Genomic DNA, 23,171 nt, shown 5'->3' on the forward strand with positions numbered 1-23,171 from the left:
CAGAGACAGAGACACTCAGTCACAGGCCGGGTGAGGTCAGAGCGCAGCCAGAGGCCAGGGAGGCAGGAGTTATTGAACGCTTTTCTCCAAGGGCCCACTGAGGAGTGGGGCCCCTCTGGCCAGGGACTGGGAGGCTGCCATTTTCATTACCATCCACCGGAACTCTACAGAAAGCACTCAGGGAAAAATAGCTCCCAAATGAGAACCTGAGCAGATGACTTAGCCTGGCCCCTGGTAAGGGCGGTGCAATTCCGCCTGGGGCAACAACACTTGAAAATCACTACAACAGGCCCCTCCCCCAGAAGATCAGCAAGAAATCCAGCCAAGAACCAAGTTCACTGACCTAGGAGAATAGCAGAATTCCAGAGGAGGAGGAAGCAAAGCATGGAATTCATGGCTGTCTCCCTATGATTCATTAGTCTTACAAACTTAAATTTTTTAATTTTATTTTTCTTATTCTAATATTTTTAATTTTACTCTTACCTCTTTTAACATTTTTTAACTAGTTTATCTTAACAATACCTTTCCTTAAAAAATCTTTTTGAACCTTCATTATTATAGTCATATTTTATCCTTCATTGTATATAACCTTATTTTTGTATACCCATAGGGTTTTTAATTATAAGAAATTTTGGGATAAAATTTCTTCCAATAGATCAAAATATACTCTAAATCTAGCACAGGCCTTTTTTCCAGTCTGCAGCCTCAACAAATTCTCTCCACTTTCTTTTACTTTATGCTCCCAACCAACTTATCTTAGCAACTCTTTTTTTAGAATTTTTTTTTTAATTTATCATCTTTATAGTCATATTCCATTCCTTCATCGTGTTTACTCTTATATATGTTTTTCATTCTTTAAAATTTGGGGAGCTATTTTCTTCTAAGAGAGCAAAATACTCCCCAAATTAAGACCCCAAATCATTGGGGGAAAGAAATGGGATAAAAATAAGTTCAGAAAAGAAAATTAACAAAGAAAAAATAAAGAAAAAAATATATAATATTATATATATGTGTGTGTATATTCTTCTAAAGAAAAAATATAAAAAAGAATATATAATATTCTTTCTCTATATATAATATATAATATATAATATCCATGCCCTCTATATTACGCACCATCTAGTACACTGACCTACCACTCCAGCCCCTTCAAAACCCTCAGATTGTTTTTCAGAGTCCATAGTCTCTCATGGTTCACCTCCCCTTCCATTTTCCCCAACTCCCTTCTCCTTTCTAACTCCCCATGTCCTCCATGCTATTTGTTATGCTCCACAAACTAGTTAATCCATATGATAATTGACTCTCTCTGCTTGACTTATTTCACTCAACGTAATCTCTTCCAGTCCTGTCCATGTTGCTACAAAAGTTGGGTATTCCTCCTTTCTGATGGAGGCATAATACTCCATAGTGTATATGGACCACATCTTCCTTATCCATTCACCCATTGAAGGGCACCTTGGTTCTTTCCACGGTTTGGCAACCATGGCCATTGCTGCTATAAACATTAGGGTACAGATAACCCTTCTTTTCTCTACATCTGTATCTTTGGGGTTAATACCCAGTAGTGCAATGGCAGGGTCATAGGGAAGTTCTATTTTTAACTTCTTAAGGAATCTCCACACTGTTCTCCAAAGTGGCTGCACCAACTTTCTGAGCTTCTAACCCAACCTTCTCTGGTCCACCTCTTTCTGCCTTTGGTTCTCTTCCCCACAGACAGCAGAAATGGTTCCTGAACAACAAGGGAGTTCTTCTCTTTTTTGGAACTAAGAACTCCTGGGTCAAGAGGGTGTGTGGATGAGGCTTGCAGCAAGTGGCTTCTTTCTGCTCTTTCAGATCATCCTCCAGCTGGTGCTTCCAACTGCTGCCTTACAAGCTGTCAGTCATTAAAAACAGTGATTACTGATACAGACAGCAACACGACTGTATCCACAAGGATTGATTCTGGGGCAAAGAAGCCTTACAGACAAAGTACATAGAGTAAAATGACCCATTTATGGATTCTACAGAATTAAAGCTAGTATAAAGTGGCATGAGAAAGAACAATATTTACATGGGGACAGGGTAAATAAGGGAAAGAGAAGGAATTCCAGGTGGGAAATGCTGGAAATTTAGGGAGAATTGAAGCACTCACTGTCAATAAAGATGATTGTGACACCTATGTTTGTCATATCACACACTCCATATGTGGGCTGTTGATCTTGTGTCGAATATACATGTCAAACTTATTATAGGTAATAACAAAAATGATTCTATAAGAACGCAGAGAAAGTGAAATGTTAAAGACATGAAAATACACCTACACGATGCTGATTTTCTCTGTATTTATGGTAAAGTATAATATAAGCAAAATAAATCCATCCCCATTAGAGGAAGGGATCCACATTCCTCATAGCCTGACATTCGGTCCTGCAGATGATTTGGGGTGGGGGTAGCAGATCCTATTGGGGGAGCACTGACCTAGATCCTGGGGTCAATCTCACCCCGGATATGTTCATGGCCACCCTACAAACACAAGTATACACCCTGGAATGTTACATAATAAAAAACATTTTTTTTTCAAAATTGGTCATTAGCACTAAATTAAAGGTATTCACAACTGCGTGGGTCACTGCCTCCCTGTCAGAATAGATACGCAAGCTGAATATATAGCTAGAGGACATGCAAATAGGGCCTTTCCTCTTCTGATTTAACCAGCATAGACAAGATCCTGCAGCTGGGAGAGGAGCCCCAGGCCCGGGATACCCAGGTGTTCACTCAGTGATCAGGACAGAATATAGACAACTCACCATGGAATTTGTGCTGGGCTGGGTTTTCCTTCTTGCTCTTTTAAAAGGTAATTTATGGAGAAAAAAGAAATTGAGTATATGAGTGGATATGAGTGAGAGAAACACTAGATATGTGATAGTTTCCTGACCAAGGTGTCTTCCATTTGCAGGTGTCCAGTGTGAGGTGCAGCTGGTGGAGTCTGGGGGAGACCTGGTGAAGCCTGGGGGGTCCCTGAGACTCTCCTGTGCAGCCTCTGGATTCACCTTCAGCAACTACAACATGTACTGGGTCCGCCAGGCTCCAGGAAAGGGGCTGCAGTGGGTTGCAGAAATTAGCAATACTGGTAGTAGCACATACTACACAGACTCTGTGAAGGGCCGATTCACCATCTCCAGAGACAACGGCAAGAACATGCTGTATCTACAGATGAACAGCCTGAGAGCCGAGGACACAGCCGTGTATTACTGTGTGAGAGACACAGTGAGAGGCCCTCATTGTGAGCCAGTGCAGAAACCTCCCTGTTGACACAGGATGTGCTGAGCTGCAGGGGCACTCAGGGCAGCAGAGAGAGCTCAGCATCCACAGCAGAGATCAGACCCAGGAGCAGGTTCAGTGGGGTAGGACTTCCTTTTGAGATCAGGAATTTCCTCTCCACAATCTCAGCTGTCCACAAAGATATATTTTTTTCTTCCATAGCTAATACCTCATGTTCTCCGTACAACCGACCACAAGAATATAACTTTGCCTCCACATAGTTGAGATCTCACCAGTCTCCGGGGAACTTCCCTTCATCAACCTCTTCTATGTCCCATTTTCGTTCTCCACAGAAGCACATGCTGCAAATTCCCATCGTCCTTAAGAAACATCTGCACAGCCCAGGCTCTCTGCATGCTGCATGCCTCTTCTCTGCCCTCAGCGGGGCACACACTGTCCCCACATGTTTATGACTGCCCAAGTCAGTTCTTGTCCTCCTGGCTCCAGTGTATCTTCTGGCTCATTGTACATGTGGGCGAACACAGGTGATCAGGAACTGCCCTTCTGTAGGCACCGCTGCATTTCCTGGATGGAAAAGGAGTCCACCTGCTATGAGAGATGCTCAGATTTCCCCAGAAAGCGGTGGGATGACAATCCAGAGAGGGAAACCTATCCCTGTCCTGCTGGGTCCTGGAGGGAGGGCTCCCTGTTGTTCTGGTTGCCATCTCAGAACACCACAGGAGGAAAAGAAGAGAACTGTGGTGGAAAACCAACCCTTCTGTCTATTTGGACCTTAGTGTTACAGACAGTGGCTGACCCAGTGAACCCATAACACACACTGGAAATACAAGATTATCTTCATGAAAATGTAAGAGAGGTTTTTGTAGAAAATCAAGGGAGTTAGGGGAAATTGGAAGGGGAGGTGAACCATGAGAGACTATGGACTCTGAAAAACAATCTGAGGGTTTTGAAGGGGTGGGGGTTGGGAGGTCGGGGTACCAGGTGGTGGGTATTACAGAGGGCACGGATTGCATGGAGCACTGGGTGTGGTGCAAAAATAATGAATACTGTTATGCTGAAAATAAAAAATAAATTTTTAAAAAATGGTTAAAAAAAAAGAACCCTCATGCCAGACACACAGACTTCTGCAGTCTTTACACCAGCACACAGGGTTGTGGGTTTCACGTGTAGTACTGGTGTCTGCATTGAAAAGCACACTGTGGCAGAATACAGAGTCTAGTGAGGGGAAGGAGAGGAAGAATTTCCCTCAGTCACAGGTTCTGATGGACAAAGAAGTAAGTTGACATGAGACTGATTAACAAGAGAAAGAAAACAACATTTTATTACATGTGCATAGAAGTCATGTAGTTAAAATGAGACCCGGAGAGATAAATAGGCAGGCAGTTATTCTTTTCACATTTTGACAAAGAGATGACACATTTGTGAGGAATTTACAGGAAAATGAAAACACATATTGGAAGCTTTACTTAATGAGGAATTCTAGGCATAATTTTTCCTGAGGTAGGAAATTAGTAAAAGATTAGCAAGGTCTGTTTCTCCAGCTTTCTCAGACAGAAAGTCTCTATCTCTAGTGAGAAGGATGTGTTTTTACTTGTCAGTACTGGAAGGGAATTACTCTTCATGTAGCAGAATTACTCCTGCCTTAAGGGGCACAGAGGAGGGTCTGAGGGGCCTTGCAGTAGGGGTCTCCTAATTACATTCCATGAAAAATAATGAGTCTGCTCCTGGCATACATTTGGGGCAGCCAGCCATGGGCCCTACAGAAGATATTTGGAATATGAATTCCAGCATGCCAGTTCAGGAGCTCAGGAAGGATCAAGGTCCTTCCTTCAGGTCAGACTGTGTTTCCCTGTGCCAGCCACAGAGAAGATTCAGAGGTGCAGGGAAAGGTATTTCACAACTTCCCCAGGATAAAAAGGGCACTGGAACAGAGCTAGGTGCTGCTGGTGGGAATGCAAAATGGCACCCTGTACAAAATATGGGCCACTCTTTTGTGAGGTGTTTCACACACTTGACCTTATGACCAGTGACACCAACTGTATTCACAGAACTAAGTGAAGTTAGAGCACATGTGCACTTAAAACATGCACACAGATGCTTATAGGCACTGTCTTTGTAAGTCCTACATCATGGACACCAGTAAGCTTTCTTCTTATAGGGGATGGTTGGACACCGTAATACTAGTTGAAGACAATAGAAGCATGAGCCTGAACAAGGATGACTTTCACTTTCATGGCCCTACATGGAAGAAGCCTGAGGCCACATGCTACATGGTCCCACCTGCACAGTACGCAATCTGCAAGGCCAAGTGCATAGAAAACTAACTGGTGTAAAAGGACCAGTTTGGACAGACATAAGAATGACCATTTCCTTCAGCTGTGGTTACTGAGTTGTCCTATAACTTGATTCTGGTCTTGTCACATGGCTATAGTGCATAGCAGAGAGTAAACTCACTTAAATAAACTCACTTAAATAAGCTTCAGGTTCCCATATCTGTTACTTCTGTAAACTTCTAATTTCCATGATTATTAGATTAATTGTATTAAATTTATGTCCAGGAATACTTTTCTCAACACCCTGTGCTGGAGTCCTTTTGAGCGGGGTAGTTGCCCAATGACTATGAAAAGTAGATAGATGAGAGAGGTAGAATATTGCAGGGGGCAGAGTCAGCTCTACTCATGAAGCCCACAGGGTTTAATGCATGACTGGAAGGTCAGGAGCTGAGATGGGTTAGAACATAATGACATCAAGGGAGTGAACACAGGACAATGGTGGAGACAGTCCGTGAGGCTTTATCTATGTAATTTATTTGGTCACTGACAATTATCATGAGGATATTGGACAAAAGCACAGTGAACTGTTGGTAAATCCTCATGAAATGAATGGAAGAAACCAGAAGGAGGAGTACAGAAGGTGGATGCAGGGATGAAGACTGGCGGGCAGAGGTTATTTGAGGAAAGGTTGAAAGAGCTGTGAGTGTTATGATAGAGGGACAATGGTCACATTCCAGCACAGAGCTCTTGTCCAGCACATCCCAGAGCTCAGAACACCAGCTAAGTGAGACACTTGGAGCACCATGTAGTGAAATCAGCAAGCCCTGAAGAGGAAGAAGAACCTTGTTACGTGGGACCCTCAGGAACCTCTGACCACAGGTCCCAGCACCAGCGGCAGAAGCAAAGGTAGGCTGGGAAGAGAGGGGTTTCCTGTAGGGCTCTGCAGTTTCTATTGTTGTGAACAAATATGCTAAAGCCCCTATGTATGCATTAATGCCTTTGAGTCTCAATATTTCTAACAACTTCACACTCTGCAGAAATGGTTCAGTTACTCCTGTGCCTTCATCAATTAAATAATTAGAAGATGCCTAATACACCAATAATGTTATTCTACGTACTCTCAATTTCTTTACCACTACAATAATAATAATTACTATTATTATTACTATGACTAATATTACTATTTTTGCTTAGCCAACACAGGTTTATTTTCTCCCACTTCTAGAAGCTAGAAAGTCCAAGGTTATGATGCTTTCATAGCTGGTTTCTGATGAGACCTCTCTTGGCTTGCAGACAGCCACCTTCCTGCTGTCCTCATGTGGCTTTTCCTCATTGTGCTCCTAGAGAGAGCGATATCCCTAGTGTCTATTCCTCTTTGTTTAAAGATATCAGTCCTATCTGATTAGGATCTCACTCTTATGATCTGCTTTAACCTTAGTTATCACTTTTCTTTTTTTTTAATTATTTCTTTTCAGTGTTCTATAATTCATTGTTTATGTCCCACACCCAGTGTTCCATGCAATATGTGCCCTCCATAATACCCAACACCAAGCTCACCCAACGTCCCACCCCCCTCTCCTGCAAAACCCTCAGATTGTTTCTCAGAGCACATAGTCTCTCATGGTTCATCTCCACCTCTGATTTACCCCAACACCCTTCTTCTCTCCATCTCCCCATGTCCTCCATGTTATTCCTCATGCTCCACAAGTAAGTGAAACCATATGATCATTGACTCTCTCTGATTGACTTATTTCACTCAGCATAATCTCTTCCAGTCACATCCATGCTAATACAAAAGTTGGCTATTCGAATGACTTCATTGGTGAAGTGTTTGTTCATGTCTTCTGCCCATTTTTTGACATTATTATCTGTTTTGTGTGTGTTGAATTTGAATAGTTCTTTATAGACCCTGCATATCAGCCTTTTGTCTATACTGTCATTTGCAAATACCTTCTCCCATTCCGTGGGTTGATTCTTTGTTTGTTTCCTCTACTGTGCAGAAAATTTTGATTGTGATGAAGTCTGAAAAATTCATTTTTGCTTTTGTTTCCTTTGCCTTTGAAGACATATCTTGAAAGAAGTTGCTGTGACTGATATTGAAGAGTTTACTGCCTATGTTATCCTCTATGACTCTGATGGATTCCTGCCTCATGTTGAGGTCTTTTATCCATTTTAAGTTAATCTTTATGTATGGATTAAGAAAATGGTCGAGTTTCATTCTTCTGTTCTTAGCTGTTCAATTTTCCCAGCATGGCTTTCTTTTTGCCATTGGGTATTTTTTGCTACTTTGTCGAAGATTGTTTGACTATAGAGTTGAGGGTCCATATCTGGGCCCTCTACTCTGTTCTACTGGTTTATGTGTCCGTTTTTGTGCCAGTACCAGGCTCACTTGGTGATTACAGCTTTATAATATAGATTGAAATCAGGCAACATGACGTCCTTAACTTTGTTTTTCTTTTTCAACATTTCCTTGGCAATTTGGGGTCTCTTCTGGTTCCATACCACTTTTAAGATTCTTTGTTCCAGCACTTTGAAAAATGTTGATCTTATTTTGGTTGGTATGGCATTGAAAGTATTGATTCCTGTGGGCAGCAGAGACGCTTTAACAATGTTTATTCTTCAGATCCCTGAGCATGAAATGTTTTTCCATCTTTTTGTGTGGTCTTCAATTTCTTTCATGAGTGTTCTGTAGTTTCTCAAGTATAGATCATTTACCTCTTTGGTTAAGTTTATTTCATGGTACCTTGTGTTTTTTGGTGCTATTGTAAATGGAATTGATTTCCAAATTCTCTTTCTACAGTTACATTCTTAGTGTGTAACAAACTAACTGAATTTTGTGCATTGATTTTATCTGTGTAATCACTTAGGTTTGAAAGGCATGATCTATTAGCTGTTATAAGGACAGATCTGCCCAGACCCTTAGGAAAATTAAATCAACCAATATCTACAAGGAGGTATCGCTAACCTATATGGAGGCTATACTTAATCAGAAAATAACTGAAGATATAAATGATTACTTGGAATATGCCATAGGTTGCATTAAAATCTATTTTAAGTAGGAACATATGGTGTTTAAAATATTACCAATTATAGATATTTGCATCCTATTTGTTCATAATGATCAGTTCCTCTCTAGTGACATTTAAAATGAAATAAACTTATCTAGTCTCCATCTATCATCTATCTGTTCTCTAGTCATATGACCTCTATTTGATGTCTATTCATCTAAATTAATACTTATCTTATTGTTGTAAGACTTTTGGGAATATGTACATAGAACCTGAAACCTCTTATTAGACCTGTAATGTTTAGATCCTAATAATCTCCAGGTCATTCACTCCATTTCCTTCAAAGTATTTGAGAATCATTAACTCTATGCATGAATTAGTGACCATCTCTGTATTGCACTTTACTTTAAAGCAATCCCTTCCTCTCAGAGTTAACAGGTTCCTGTGTGATGTGGATTTCTCAGGAGAAGGAAGGTCCCTCCAAGCACTGGAATTGTATCTGCAGACAACAGAGCAGGTGCCTTGTGTTGGTGTCTGTGCACTTGAGGACCTGCGCTGCACTTACAAGCTTTGCAGACGTCTTGGCAGACAAAGCCCTTCACCAGAGACCATCAGGATCAAAGGTCTGCAGGAGTGCCTCTGTCGTACCAGTAGTTGCTCATGTGAAGTCAAGTAACTCAGTGCAGAAACTAAAAGAAATGTAATCTTGGGACCCAGGTCGCTTTAATTATCATTGTGTTTACAGCAGAGTTGGCATCAATATAAAATTTTTCTAGCAAAGATGTCTGGGATGACTGTTGATATTGAGTGTATTTAACACTAGATTTGGAAAGCTGTAGCCATAGAATGTGGATCCTGCCCAAGCAGCCATGGCAAAGGCAGCCTTGGAAGCCAGCTCTCTGGAATAATATTACTTGCAGTTTTAACAGTACTGGGGTAAAAGCAGAAGCTCCTGTGACCCCTAAGACTGTGACCCCTGGGACTAATTCAGTGATTCATCACTTACATACAACACCTAGTGTTCATCAAAACTAGAGCTTTCTTTCATGCTCATCATCCATCTCCCCAGTCCTCACTCATCTCCCTCCATCAACCTGCGGTCTGTTCTCTATTACTAAGAGTCACTTGTGGTTGATTCCCTCCCTCCTCTTTTTTCTTTTTCCACGTCCCTTATATACACCTCTTTTCCTTCACAAATTCCACATATGAGTCATAAATGGGAAAAGATAATTGCAAAGACATATCTGATAATGTTCATAATCTATAAAGACTTTACTACTCTCAACATGCAAATAATGCAGTTAAGAAATGGGAAGAAGAAAGGATTAAACATTTATTGAAGGAAGACTCCAGAAGGATATCAGATACATGAAAAGGCACTCAACCTCAGTCATCATAGGGTGTCACAGCCTGTGCGACAAACCGACCAGGAACGTGAGGGTAAGAGGATGGTGAAAAGAAATTAAGAGACAAAGAAATGGGGACAGGAGGAGCACCAAGGAGGATGTCCAATAGTGCCAAAGTTTATTTTGCAGAGCTCTGATTTATGCCACACAGTAAGGGAATCACCTCCTGTACATCTGGTGCTAGTTTCTATTTTGGCCTGAGAGTACCTGGCCATGCAGAGATATCAGATAGCCTTGACCTTCATGGTTTGGACACTTAGGCCATAACTCAATATTCACAAAACACGAGGAGCCTTATTAGCTTAGTCTTGAGCCAGCAGCTGCAATGGCAACAAGCCAAACCTCACAATGTTCTCATAACAATCACCAGGGAGACACGGTGGCACTCTAGCTTGCCACCTGTGAAGGTCCTCGGTTGAAGAGGTTCCCAAGAACTGTTGCTCTATTGGGTTAACCCCTTCTAGGCACGAGGCCCCAAACAATTGGGAAAGCACAAATCAAAGCCATGGAATGGAGTTACCTCATACCTGTCAGAATGACTAAAATGCAATAACTGCTGATCACAATTCTCAGATCTATGACAATTTCATTAGTGTTTGACATCAAATATAGTTGGAAACATATAGAGACATGGTTTCTAGGTCTACCACTCCAAGACAAGTAGTTGACCCTCACCTTACTCAGAGACATTTCCCATATAATAGAACCTATAAAAATATACCCTCGGGAGGGAAAGACTTCAGCGATTTGAGGGCACCTGATACGTCATAGGGACTTAATTCAAGATTCCTGCTCATCTCTGAATATAATAAATAGAGCAGGATATTGTAGTCAAGGAGCAGAGTGAGTATCTCAAGTAAAGGAAGTATGTATAAGGACATATGCTTTCAAAAGGACAATCTGTAATGGTTATGCTGAGTGGTAACTCCTCATATGTTGGATAAGTTGGGAAGAACAAAGAGGAGTCCTTGTCCTGTGTCCTGTGTCCTTGTCCTGTGTCACAGTCCCTGCAAGGGTCTGTGACACCTGCCAGTGCACTGGGATCATCAGGGTGCTCACACAGTCCTTGTCCTGTGTCCTGTGTCCTTGTCCTGTGTCACAGTCCCTGCAAGGGTCTGTGACACCTGCCAGTGCACTGGGATCATCAGGGTGCTCACACAATCCTTCTGACTCAAAAAGCATGGAGTGCATGATCCAGGACAAGAGGTGTATTGGGCATGGTCTCCTCTCAAGGGCTTCTAGCTAAATGCTCTGTTAAGTTCTCCCAGAAAGTACACAGTAAACATTTTGTAAATCTGTCGAAATACAGAAGAGTCCTCCATTTTTTCGGAATAAATCATCAAAATGGTCATAACCACATTTGCCAAGGACAAAGCATTGATATTATCATAATTGATATCATCATTGAAATAAATATGAATGTAGAAGTACAGTGACCCTAATTTCAAAGATGAAGAATTGTCTTTAACAGCATGCTTTCTGATTTCAGGTGTTCTGAGGTTAACTGCTTAACTAATAATTCCATTCATTTATCTTTATTAAAGTTTACCATTGATGTCTTCCAAGAGATCAGGTGTAAATGCCCCTTGTGTTTGTTGATAACCCACAGTGTCTTCAGCAGCTCTGTGATTCTCTGTCAATGGTTCTCAATGTCTCCAAGATTCTGTGACAGAAAGTCCTGGTCTCCACACATCAGTCCACTGGGACTTCTGCAAATTCAGAAAGCCTGCAAATTTCATGTCCAACTCTGTTATGCAGAAGGTTAAAGGCAGCAAATAGATCCCATGGTGAGAAGCACAGACTCACACTCTGGGGCTTAATTTCACCTGCTGTGTGCCCCTGGACATTCAAACAACAATTCTGTGCTGCAGTGAGTACATATCCACCTGCAAAATAGTGGTAAAATTAGTACCTACATCACAATAATGGGGTGTATATGTGAAAAAATGAAGATAATGGGTGCTAAATAGTTTCTCTAGGAAAGTGACAAAATAAAAGAGCATGGTTTCCTCAAAGATATCTTGGTGAACAAACTCCACCAGGAACCTCATGAATGCTCGAGGTCACTGCCATCTTGAGGATGCTACCTGGCAAATGTGTTATATACACAGAGAATATGCAAATATGGCCTTCCCTCTGCTGATTAAAACAGCTCAGCCCTGACTCTGCAGCTGGGAGAGGAACCCCAGCACAGTATTTCCAGGTGGTCCATTCAGTAATCAAGACAGAACATTGACAATTCACCATGGAGTTTGAGCTTGGATGGTTATTCCTTGTTGCTCTTTTAAAAGGTAATTCATGGTGAGCAAGAGACGTTGAGGATGTGAGTGGATATGATTTAGAGAAACCATGGATGTGTGACAGTTTCCTCACAAGGACGTCTATGTCTACAGATGTCCAATGTGAGGTGCAGCTGGTGGAGTCTGGGGGAGATCTACTAAAGCCTGGGGGTCCCTGAGACTCTCCTGCACAGCCTCTGGATTTACCTTCAGTAGCTTTGGCATGAGCTGGGTCAGCCAGGCTCCAGGGAAGGGGCTGCAGTGGGTCACATATATTAGCTATGATGGAAGTAGCACAAACTATGCAGACTCTGTGAAGGGCGAGTTCACCATCTCCAGAGACAATGACAAAAACATGCTGTATCTGCAGATGAACAGGCTCAGAGCACTGGACACAGCCCTGTATTACTGTGCAAGAGACAGCATGGGAGGACATCAGCTTGAGTCAAGACACACACCTCACTCTAAGAGGGATCTGGACCACCATGGGTGTACAATAATCACCAATTCTGTCTTTAAGCACAGAAGTAGATGCAGATGTAGGTTATGGGCACGTTTCCTGTAAGGGTCTGGGGAATCCTCTCCATAGAACAGTTTCCATCAGGGACCCTCTCTGCACACATGATTCAGTGCTTACTTCTTCACTCTCTGACTTCAAAAGGTTATTCTAATGGGGAAATAATTAAACTAAAATGCACAAAATATCTTCTCCCATTCCGTGGGTTGCCTATTTGTATTCTTGACTGTTTCCTTTGCTGTGCAGAAGCTTTTGATTTTGATGAAGTCCCAAAAGTTCTTTTTTTTTAGATTTTTTTAAATTTAATTTTTTATTTTTTATAAACATATATTTTTATACCCAGGGGTACAGGTTTGTGAATCACCAGGTTTACACACTTCACAGAACTCACCAAAGCACATATGTCCATAATCCAATGTCCATAATCCCACCCCCTTCTCCCAAACCCCCTCCGCCCAGCAACCCTCAGTTTGTTTTGTGAGATTAAGAGTCATTTATGGTTTTTCTCCCTCCCAATCCCATCTTGTTTCATTTATTCTTCTCCTACCCACTTAAGCCCCCATGTTGCACCTCCTCATATCAGGGACATCATATTATAGTTGTCTTTCTCTGCTTGACTTATTTCACTAAGCATGATACGCTCTAGTTCCATCCATGTTGTCACAAATGGCAAGATTTCATTTCTTTTGATGGCTGCATAGTATTACATTGTGTATATATACCACATCTTTTTTATCCATTCATCTGTTGATGGACATCTAGGTTCTTTCCATAGTTTGGCTATTGTGGACATTGCTGCTATAAACAGTCGGGTGCATGTGCCCCTTTGGATCACTACGTTTGTATCTTTAGGGTAAATACCCAGTAGTGCTATTGCTGGGTCATAGGGTAGTTCTATTTTCAACATTTTGAGGAACCTCCAAGTTGTTTTCCAGAGTGGCTGCACCAGCTTGAATTCCCACCAACAGTGTAGGAGGGTTCCCCTTTCTCCACATCCTCGCCAGCATCTGTCATTTCCTGACTTGCTGATTTTAACCATTCGGACTGGTGTGAGGTGATATCTCATTGTGGTTTTGATTTGTATTTCCCTGATGCCGAGTGATATGGAGCACTTTTTCATGTGTCTGTTCGCCATCTGGATGTCTTCTTTGCAGAAATGTCTGTTCATGTCCTCTGCCCATTTCTTGATTGGATTATTTGTTCTTTGGGTGTTGAGTTTGCTAAGTTCTTTATAGATTCTGCGCACTAGTCCTTTATCTGATATGTCGTTTGCAAATATCTTCTCCCATTCTGTCAGTTGTCTTTTGATTTTGTTAACTGTTTCCTTTGCTGTGCAAAAGCTTTTGATCTTGATGAAATCCCAATAGTTCATTTTTGCCCTTGCGTCCCTTGCCTTTGGCGTTGTTCCTAGGAAGATGTTGCTGCGGCTGAGGTCGAAGAGGTTGCTGCCTGTGTTCTCCTCAAGGATTTTGATGGATTCCTTTTGCACATTGAGGTCGTTCATCCATTTTGAGTCTATTTTTCTGTGTGGTGTATGGAAATGGTCCAATTTCATTTTTCTGCATGTGGCTGTCCAATTTTCCCAGCACCATTTATTGAAGAGGCTGTCTTTTTCCCATTAGACATTCTTTCCTGCTTTGTCGAAGATTAGTTGACTGTATAGTTGAGGGTCTATTTCTGGGCTCTCTATTCTGTTCTATTGATCTATGTGTCTGTTTTTGTGCCAGTACCATGCTGTCTTGATGATGACAGCTTTGTAATAGAGCTTGAAGTCCGGAATTGTGATGCCACCAACGTTGGCTTTCTTTTGCAATATCCCTTTGGCTATTCGAGGTCTTTTCTGGTTCCATATAAATTTTAGAATTATTTGTTCCATTTCTTTGAAAAAGATGGATGGTACTTTAATAGGAATTGCATTAAATGTGTAGATTGCTTTAGGTAGCATAGACATTTTCACAATATTTATTCTTCCAATCCAGGAGCATGGAATATTTTTCCATTTCTTTGTGTCTTCCTCAATTTCTTTCATGAGTACTTTATAGTTTTCTGAGTATAGATTCTGTGCCTCTTTGGTTAGGTTTATTCCTAGGTATCTTATGGTTTTGGGTGCAATTGTAAATGGGATTGACTCCTTAATTTCTCTTTCTTCTGTCTTGCTGTTGGTGTAGAGAAATGCAACTGATTTCTGTGCATTGATTTTATATCCTGACACGTTACTGAATTCCTGTACAAGTTCTAGCAGTTTTGAGTGGAGTCTTTTGGGTTTTCCACACATAGTATCATATCATCTGCGAAGAGTGATAATTTGACTTCTTCTTTGCCGATTTGGATGCCTTTAATTTCCTTTTGTTGTCTGATTGCTGAGGCTAGGACCTCTAGTACTATGTTGAATAGCAGTGGTGATCATGGACATCCCTGCCGTGTTCCTGACCTTAGCGGAAAAGCTTTCTGTTTTTCTCCATTGAGAATGATATTTGCGGTGGGTTTTTCATAGATGGCTTTGAGGATATTGAGGTATGTGCCCTCTATCCCTACACTTTGAAGAGTTTTGATCAGGAAGGGATGCTGTACTTTGTCAAATGCTTTTTCAGCATCTACTGAGAGTGTCATATGGTTCTTGTTCTTTCTTTTATTGATGTGTTGTATCACATTGACTCATTTGCGGATGTTGAACCAACCTTGCAGCCCTGGAATAAATCCCACTTGGTCGTGGTGAATAATCCTTTTAATGTACTGTTGAATCCTATTGGCTAGTATTTTGTTGAGTATTTTTGCATCTGTGTTCATCAAGGATATTGGTCTATAGCACTCTTTTTTGATGGGATCCTTGTCTGGTTTTGGGATCAAGGTGATGCTGGCCTCATAAAATGAGTTTGGAAGTTTTCCTTCCATTTCTATTTTTTTGTAACAGTTTCAGGAGAATGGGATTAGTTCTTCTTTAAATGTTTCGTAGAATTTCCCCGGGAAGCTGTCTGGCCCTGGGCTTTTGTTTGTTTGGGGATTTTTAATGACTGTTTCAATCTCCTTACTGGTGATGGGTCTGTTCAGGCTTTCTACTTCTTCCTGGTTCAGTTGTGGTAGTTTATATGTTTCTAGGAATGCATCCATTTCTTCCAGATTGTCATATTTGTTGGCGTAGAGTTGGTCATAGTATGTTCTTGTAATTATTTGTATCTCTTTGGTGTTAGTTGTGATCTCTCCTCTTTCATTCATGATTTTATTTATTTGTGTCCTTTCGCTTTTCTTTTTGATAAGTTTGGCCAGGGGTTTATCAATTTTATTAATTCTATCAAAGAACCACCTCCTAGTTTTGTTGATTTGGTCTATTGTCTTTTTGGTTTCTATTTCTGCTTTTGATTTCTGCTCTGATCTTTATGATTTCTCTTTTCCTGCTGGGCTTAGGAATTCTTTCTTGTTCTTTCACCAGGTTGTGTACCTGAGACCTTTCTTGTTTCTTGAGAAAGGCTTGTACCGCTCTATATTTTCCTCTCAGGACTGCCTTTCTTGTGTCCCACAGATTTTGAACCGTTGTATTTCCATTGTCATTTGTTTCCATTATTTTTTTCAATTCTTCTTTAATTTCCCAGTTGACCGATTCATTCTTTAGAAGGATGCTGTTTAGTCTCCATTTAGTTGGGTTCTTTTCAAACTTCCTTTTGTGGGTGAGTTCTAGCTTTAGAGCATTGTGGTCTGAAAATATGCAGGGAATGATCCCAATCTTTTGATACTGGTTGATTCCTGATTTAGGACCGAGGATGTGATCTATTCTGAAGAATGTTCCATGTGCACTAGAGAAGAATGTGTAATCTGTTGCTTTGGGATGAAATGTTCTGAATATATCTGTGATGTCCATCTGGTCCAGTTTGTAGTTTAAGGCCTTTATTTCCTTGCTGATCTTTTGCTTGGATGATCTGTCCATTTCAGTGAGAGGAGTGTTAAAGTCCCCTACTATTATTGTATTATTGTTGATGTGTTTCTTTGATTTTGTTATTAATTGGTTATATAGTTGGCTGCTCCCAGGTTGGGGGCATAGATATTTAAAATTGTTAAATCTTCTTGTTGGACAGACCCTTTGAGTATGATATAGTGTCCTTCCTCATCTCTTATTATATTCTTTGGCTTAAAATCTAATTAATCTGATATAAGGATTGCCACTCATGCTTTCTTCTGATGTCCATTAGCATGGTAAATTCTTTTCCACCCCCTCACTTTAAATCTGGATGTGTCTTCGGGCTTAAAATGAGTTTCTTGGAGGCAACATATAGATGGGTTTTGTTTTTTTATCCTTTCTTATACCCTGTGTCTTTTGACAGGGGCATTTAGCCCATTAACATTCAGGGTAACTATTGAGAGATATGAATTTAGTGCCATTGTATTGCCTGTACGGTGACTGTTACTGTATATGGTCTCTGTTCCTTACTGATCTACCACTTGTAGGCTCTCTCTTTGCTTAGAGGACCCCTTTCAATATTTTCTGTAGAGCTCATTTGGTATTTGCAAATTCTTTCAGTTTTTGTTTGTCCAGGAAGCTATTAATCTCTCCTTCTATTTTCAATGATAGCCTAGCTGGATATAGTATTCTTGGCTGCATGTTTTTCTCGTTTAGTGCTCTGAAAATATCATGCCAGCTCTTTCTGGCCTGCCAGGTCTCTGTGGATAAGTCAGCTGCCAATCTAATATTTTTACCATTGTATGTTACAGACTTCTTTTCCCGGGCTGCTTTCAGGATTTTCTCTTTGTCACTGAGACATGTAAATTTTACTATTAGGTGACGGGGTGTGGGCCTATTCTTATTGTCTTTGAGGGGCGTTCTCTGAACCTCCTGAATTTTGATGCTCATTCCCTTTGCCATATTGGGGAAATTTTCCCCAATAATTCTCTCCAGTATACCTTCTGCTCCCCTCTCTCTTTCTTCTTCTTCTGGAATCCCAATTATTCTAATGTCATTTTTTTCTTATGGTGTCCCTTATCTCTTGAATTCTCCCCTCATGGTCCAGTAGCTGTTTGTCCCTCTTTTGCTCAGCTTCTTTATTCTGTCATTTGATCTTGTATATCACTAATTCTTTCTTCTGCCTCATTTATCCTAGCAGTGAGAGCCTCCATTTTTGATTGCACCTCATTAATAGCTTTTTTGATTTCAACTTGGTTAGATTTTAGTTCTTTTATTTCTCCAGAAAGGGCTTTTATATCTCTCGAGAGGGTTTCTCTAATATCTTCCATGCCTTTTTTGAGCCCGGCTAGAACCTTGAGAATTGTCATTCTGAACTCTAGATCTGACATATTACCAATGTCTGTATTGATTAGGTCCCTAGCTTTCGGTACTGCCTCTTATTCTTTTTTTTGTGTGTGTGTTGAATATTTCCGTCTTGTCTTTTTGTCCAGATAAGAATATATGAAGGAGCAAGTAAAATACTAAAAGGGTGGCAACAACCCCAGGAAATTATGCTTTAACCAAATTAGAAGAGATCCCAAATCATGAGGGGGGAGAAAGGGGATAAAAAGAGGTTCTAAAAGGAAGAAAAAAAAAAGAAAAGAAAAGAATTTAAAAAAAGAAAACAATTAAGAAAAATATAAAAAAGAAAAAAATATATATATTGGATAAGCTAGTTAAAATACGTTAAAAAAGAAAAAGGCAAAAGTTTAAAAAAAAAATTACCAGAGGCGAGAAAAAAAAAAAATGAAAAAGAAAAAAATTAAATTAACATCAAGACTAAAAAAAATCACAGGGAAAACGCCATGAGTTCTGTGCTTGGCTTTCTCCTCCTCTGGAATTCTGCTGCTCTCCTTGGTATTGAAACCCCACTCCTTGGTAGGTGAACTTGGTCTCAGCTGGATTTCTTGTTGATCTTCTGGGGGAGTGGCCTGGTGTAGTGATTCTCAAGTGTCTTTGCCCCAGGCGGAATTGCATTGCCCTTACCAGGGTCTGGGGTGAGTAATCCCCTCGGGTTTGCTTTCAGAAACTTTTGTTCCCTGAGCACTTTCCATAGAGTTCTGGAGGACGGGAATACAAATGGATGCCTCCTGGTCTCCAGCCCAGAGGAGGCGAGAGCCCAGGGCCCCACTCCTCAGTGCGCCCTCAGAGAACAGCGCCCAGTTACTCCCGTCTGCCTGACCTCCGGCCACGCTCCGAGCTCAACGAGCCTGTGACCGGTTCAAGGTAACACCGAGCTGTGAGCTTACTGTCGGCTCTGTCTCTGTAGCCGGCTTTCCATTCCAGTACCCGCAAGCTCTGCGACACTCAGACACCCCCGGTCATTCTGTGACCCTGCGGGACCTGAGGCCACGCTGACCCCGCGTTGGCTTCTCCCCGGTTTAGCCTCTGGAGCGATGTCCCTCAGCGGAACAGACTTTTAAAAGTCCTGATTTTGTGTGCCATTGCTCTGCCTCTTGCCGGGAGCTGGCCCCTCCCCCCGGGGTCTATCTTCCCCTCGCTTTGGATTCACTTCTCCGCGGGTCCTACCTTTCAGAAAGTGGTTGTTTTTATATTTCCAGAATTGCTGTTCTTCTTCTCTTCAATCTGCTGATGGATTTTCAGGTGTTTGCAATCTTTAGATAAGCTATCTAGCTGATCTCCGGCTAGCTGAAGTTGTCTCAGCCTGCTACTTCTCTGCCATCTTGACTCCTTCCCCCAAAAGTTCATTTTTGCTTTTGTTTCCTTTGCCTTTGGAGACATGTCTCTTTTTATTTATTTATTTATTTTAATTTTCAGCATAACAGTATTCATTATTTTTGCATCACACCCAGTGCTCCATGCAATCCATGCCCTCTATAATACCCACCACCTGGTACCCCAACCTCCCAACCCCTGCCACTTCAAATCCCTCAGATTGTGTTTTAGAGTCCATAGTCTCTCATGATTCACCTCCCCTTCCAATTTCTCCCAACTCTCTTCTCCTCTCTAACTCCCCATGTCCTCCACACTATTTGTTATGCTCCACAAATAAGTGAAATCATATAATTGACTCTTTCCACTTAACTGATTTCACTCAGCATAATCTCTTCCAGTCCCATCCATGTTTCTACAAAAGTTGGGTATTCATCCTTTCTGATGGAGGCATCATACTCCATAGTGTATATGTACCATATCTTCCTTATCCATTCGTCTGTTGTAGGGCATCTTGGTTCTTTCCACAGTTTGGCGACTGTGACCATTGCTGCTATAAACATTGGGGTACAGATGGCCCTTCTTTTCATGACATCTGTATCTTTGGGGTAAATACCCAGGAGTGCAATTGCAGGGTCATAAGGAAGTTCTATTTTTAATTTCTTGAGGAATCTTCACACTGTTCAAAGTTTTATAGCTTGTAGGGTTAGGGAGTTACTTGCCTATTTTTAAATTTTGCTTCTTGACTATTCATTTGCTTTATTTTAACTTTTGTATAGTTGCCTTCTCTTTATGTCCTTTGTATGTGACAGAAGAATAGAACAACACAACCAGTAAACATTAACATACTCTATGTATCTCAACTCTACTCAGTTAAACCAGTACCACCAGGAAGCTTTTGGAAAGATGCAGATGACATCCTATGAGAGGCAAGACTAAGGTCCAGTCCTGAGGCCCTGACCAATGCAGGGCTGGTCCACATGTCAGGGGTGGTGGAAGAAATGAGACTCTGTTGGAGATGCTTCAGTGTGAAATCGTGTGGTGTATATGCTTGTCACCATTGCATTTCAAATATTTAAGATTCTACATATTTTGTGGGTTTTTTTTTCTAAAATAAGCAATTAAAGGTAAGCATTTTTAACAACAGAGAAAATTTATGCTCATATGTTTAGTGAATGGTTTTATAGTTTCATAATAATTTCAACGTTTGCTCTAATTTAGGTAGAAATAGAGAAATTATGTCCCAAACGGATATTCATTGGGATCTAGAGTAAAGAGACTCAACTCCTTGCATTTATCCATTTTCTCCCTGACTGGTTGTGGACATAATTAACAAAAACAGTCATGACTCTCTGTGTGGTGCCATATGGGTTTGCTTTTCCTAACTCGTCTGTGCCCACACTTCACTGGCAGCTGTCCAAACACCTTTCATCCCACATCCTTCCCAAGTGTGTTCGTCCTGAGCTCCTGGGCCAGGCTGGTTCACAGCGGTGCATCTGAGAACTCATGAAGCATGGGCAAGTGACAGCTGGCCTTTCCTTGCACCTCCCATTCCTCCGCAGGAACAAGCCCAAGTTTGAGAATGCATGTTTACGATGTGTTGTTCCCCGGTCCTCACTGTCGGACACCACACATGTATTTCAGTACCTGCGCATTTCTTATTTTATATTTAATATAAATTTTATTAGTTACCACACAGTGTAATGTTGGCTTCTGGAGTATAATTCAGCAATTCATCATTACATATAACACCTAGAGTTCATCAAAACTGGTGCCTTCTTTCAAGCTCATCATCCATCTTCCCAATCCTCTCTCATCTCCCTCCAACAACCTGCGGTTTGTTCTCTGTTACTAAGAGTCACTTATGGTTGTTTCCCGCCTTCAATTTTTTCTTTTCCTACTTCACTTATGTTCATTTGTTTTTCGTCATAAATTCCACATATGAATCATAAATGGGAGAAGATATCTGAAAAAACATATCTGATAAAGTTTAATATCCATAAACTATAAAGACTTTACCACACTCAACATGCAAATAATACAGTTAAGAAATGGTCAGAAGAAAGGAAGTAATAAACACTTATTGAAATAAAACATCCAGATGGTTATCAGGTACATGAAAAGATGCTGAACGTTAGCCATCATCAGGAAGCACAAATCAAAACCATGGAAAGATGTCACCTCATACCTGACAGAATGACTAAAATCCAATATCTGCTGAAGACAATTCTCAGACCAATGGAAATTTCATTAGTGATTCACATCAAATATAATTGGAAGCATATAGAGAAGTGGTTTCTAGGACTATTCCTCCCAGGAAAAGCAGCTGACCCTCACCTTACTGAGAGAGGAGACATTTCCCATAAAATAGAACCTATGAATTTACCCTCAGTAGGGAAAAACTTCAGCGGCTTAAGAGCACCTGATAGATCATAGGGACTTGATTCAACATTCCTGCCCACATCTGAATAAAATAAATATTGGATATTGTTTCCTATGAGCAGAGTGTGGAGCTCAAGTAAAAGAAGTAAGTATGAGGACATATCCTACCAATAGGACAATCCATAGTGGTTATGCTGAGAGGGTAACTCCTTGCATATTGGATAAATGGGGAAGGGAAAAGAGGAGTCCCTGTATCTCTTCAAGGGTCTGTGACAGCTGCTGGTGCACTGGGACCAACAGGGTGCACTCACAATCCCTCTGACTCAAGAACCATGAAGCTCATGATCCAGGACAAGAGGTTGGTTGATGGCTGGTCTCCTCTCGATGGTTTCCAGCTAAATGCTCTGTTAACTTCTCCCACACAGAAACACAGTAAACAGTTTGTAAATCTGTGGAAATACAAAAGAGTCCTCCATTTTTTGAATAAGCCATCAAAATGACAAAAACCAAACTTGCCAAGGGTGAAGCACTGGGATAAATATAATTGATATCATCATGACAATAAATATGAGCATACATATACAATGATCTCCATTTCAGAAATGAAGAACTGTCTTTAACTAACAGCATGCGTTCTGATCTCAAATGTTCTGATGTTAATTGTTTAAATAATAATTCCATTCTTATATCTTTATTTAAAGTTTTCCAAGGATGTGTACAGAGAGAACAGGTATAAATGTCCCTTGTGGGTGTCGATAACCCACGGCGTCTCACAAGCTCTGTGAGTTTCTGTCAAGGCTTCTCAGTGTCTCCAAGTTTTGTGACAGAAAGACCTGGCTGCTCCACAAATAAGTGAAACCATAGGATAATTGACTCTCTCTGCTTGACTTATTTCACTCAGCATAATCTCTTCCAGTCCCGTCCATATTGCTACAAAAGTTGGGTAGTCATCCTTTCTGATGGAGGCATAATACTCCATATGTATATGGACCACATCTTCCTTATCCATTCACCCTGGAGCATAACAAATAGCATGGAGGACAATGGGAGATGGAGAGGATAAGGGAGTTGAGGGAAATTGGAAGTGGAGGTGAACCATGAAAGACTATGGACTCTGAAAAACAATCTGAGGGTTTTGAAGGGGCAGGGGTTGGGAGATTGGGGGAACCAGGTGGTGGGTATTAGAGAGGGCACGGATTGCATGGAGCACTGGGTGTGGTGCCAAAACCATGAATACTGTTATGCTGAAAAGAAAAAAAAAAATACCTGGAAGCCACACATAAGTCTACTGGGAATTCTGGAAAGTCAGGAAGCTTGCTAATCTCATGTCCAGCTCTGTCTGCAGGAGGTTCAAGGGAGCAAACAGTTCCCATGGTGAGGAGCACAGACTCCGACACTGGGGCTCAACCTCACCTGCTGTGCTCACCTGGAGATTCACACA

General features: G+C 41.1%; 1 protein-coding gene across 1 annotated transcript in view; it reads left to right on the plus strand.

The window, feature by feature from the left end:
* Positions 1-23,171, plus strand: part of LOC309867990 (uncharacterized protein) — a 368,605-nt gene that overhangs the window by 289,112 nt on the left and 56,322 nt on the right. Inside the window, exons 7-8 of the mRNA XM_082737339.1 lie at positions 2,695-2,833; positions 2,936-3,299. Of these exons, the coding sequence (XP_082593465.1) occupies positions 2,695-2,833; positions 2,936-3,291 (495 nt within the window). The 3' untranslated portion in view covers positions 3,292-3,299. The remainder of the gene's footprint in view (positions 1-2,694; positions 2,834-2,935; positions 3,300-23,171) is intronic.

This window comes from Mustela nivalis, assembly GCF_964662115.1.
Source record: "Mustela nivalis genome assembly, chromosome: 6".
Taxonomy (NCBI): Eukaryota; Metazoa; Chordata; class Mammalia; order Carnivora; family Mustelidae; genus Mustela; species Mustela nivalis.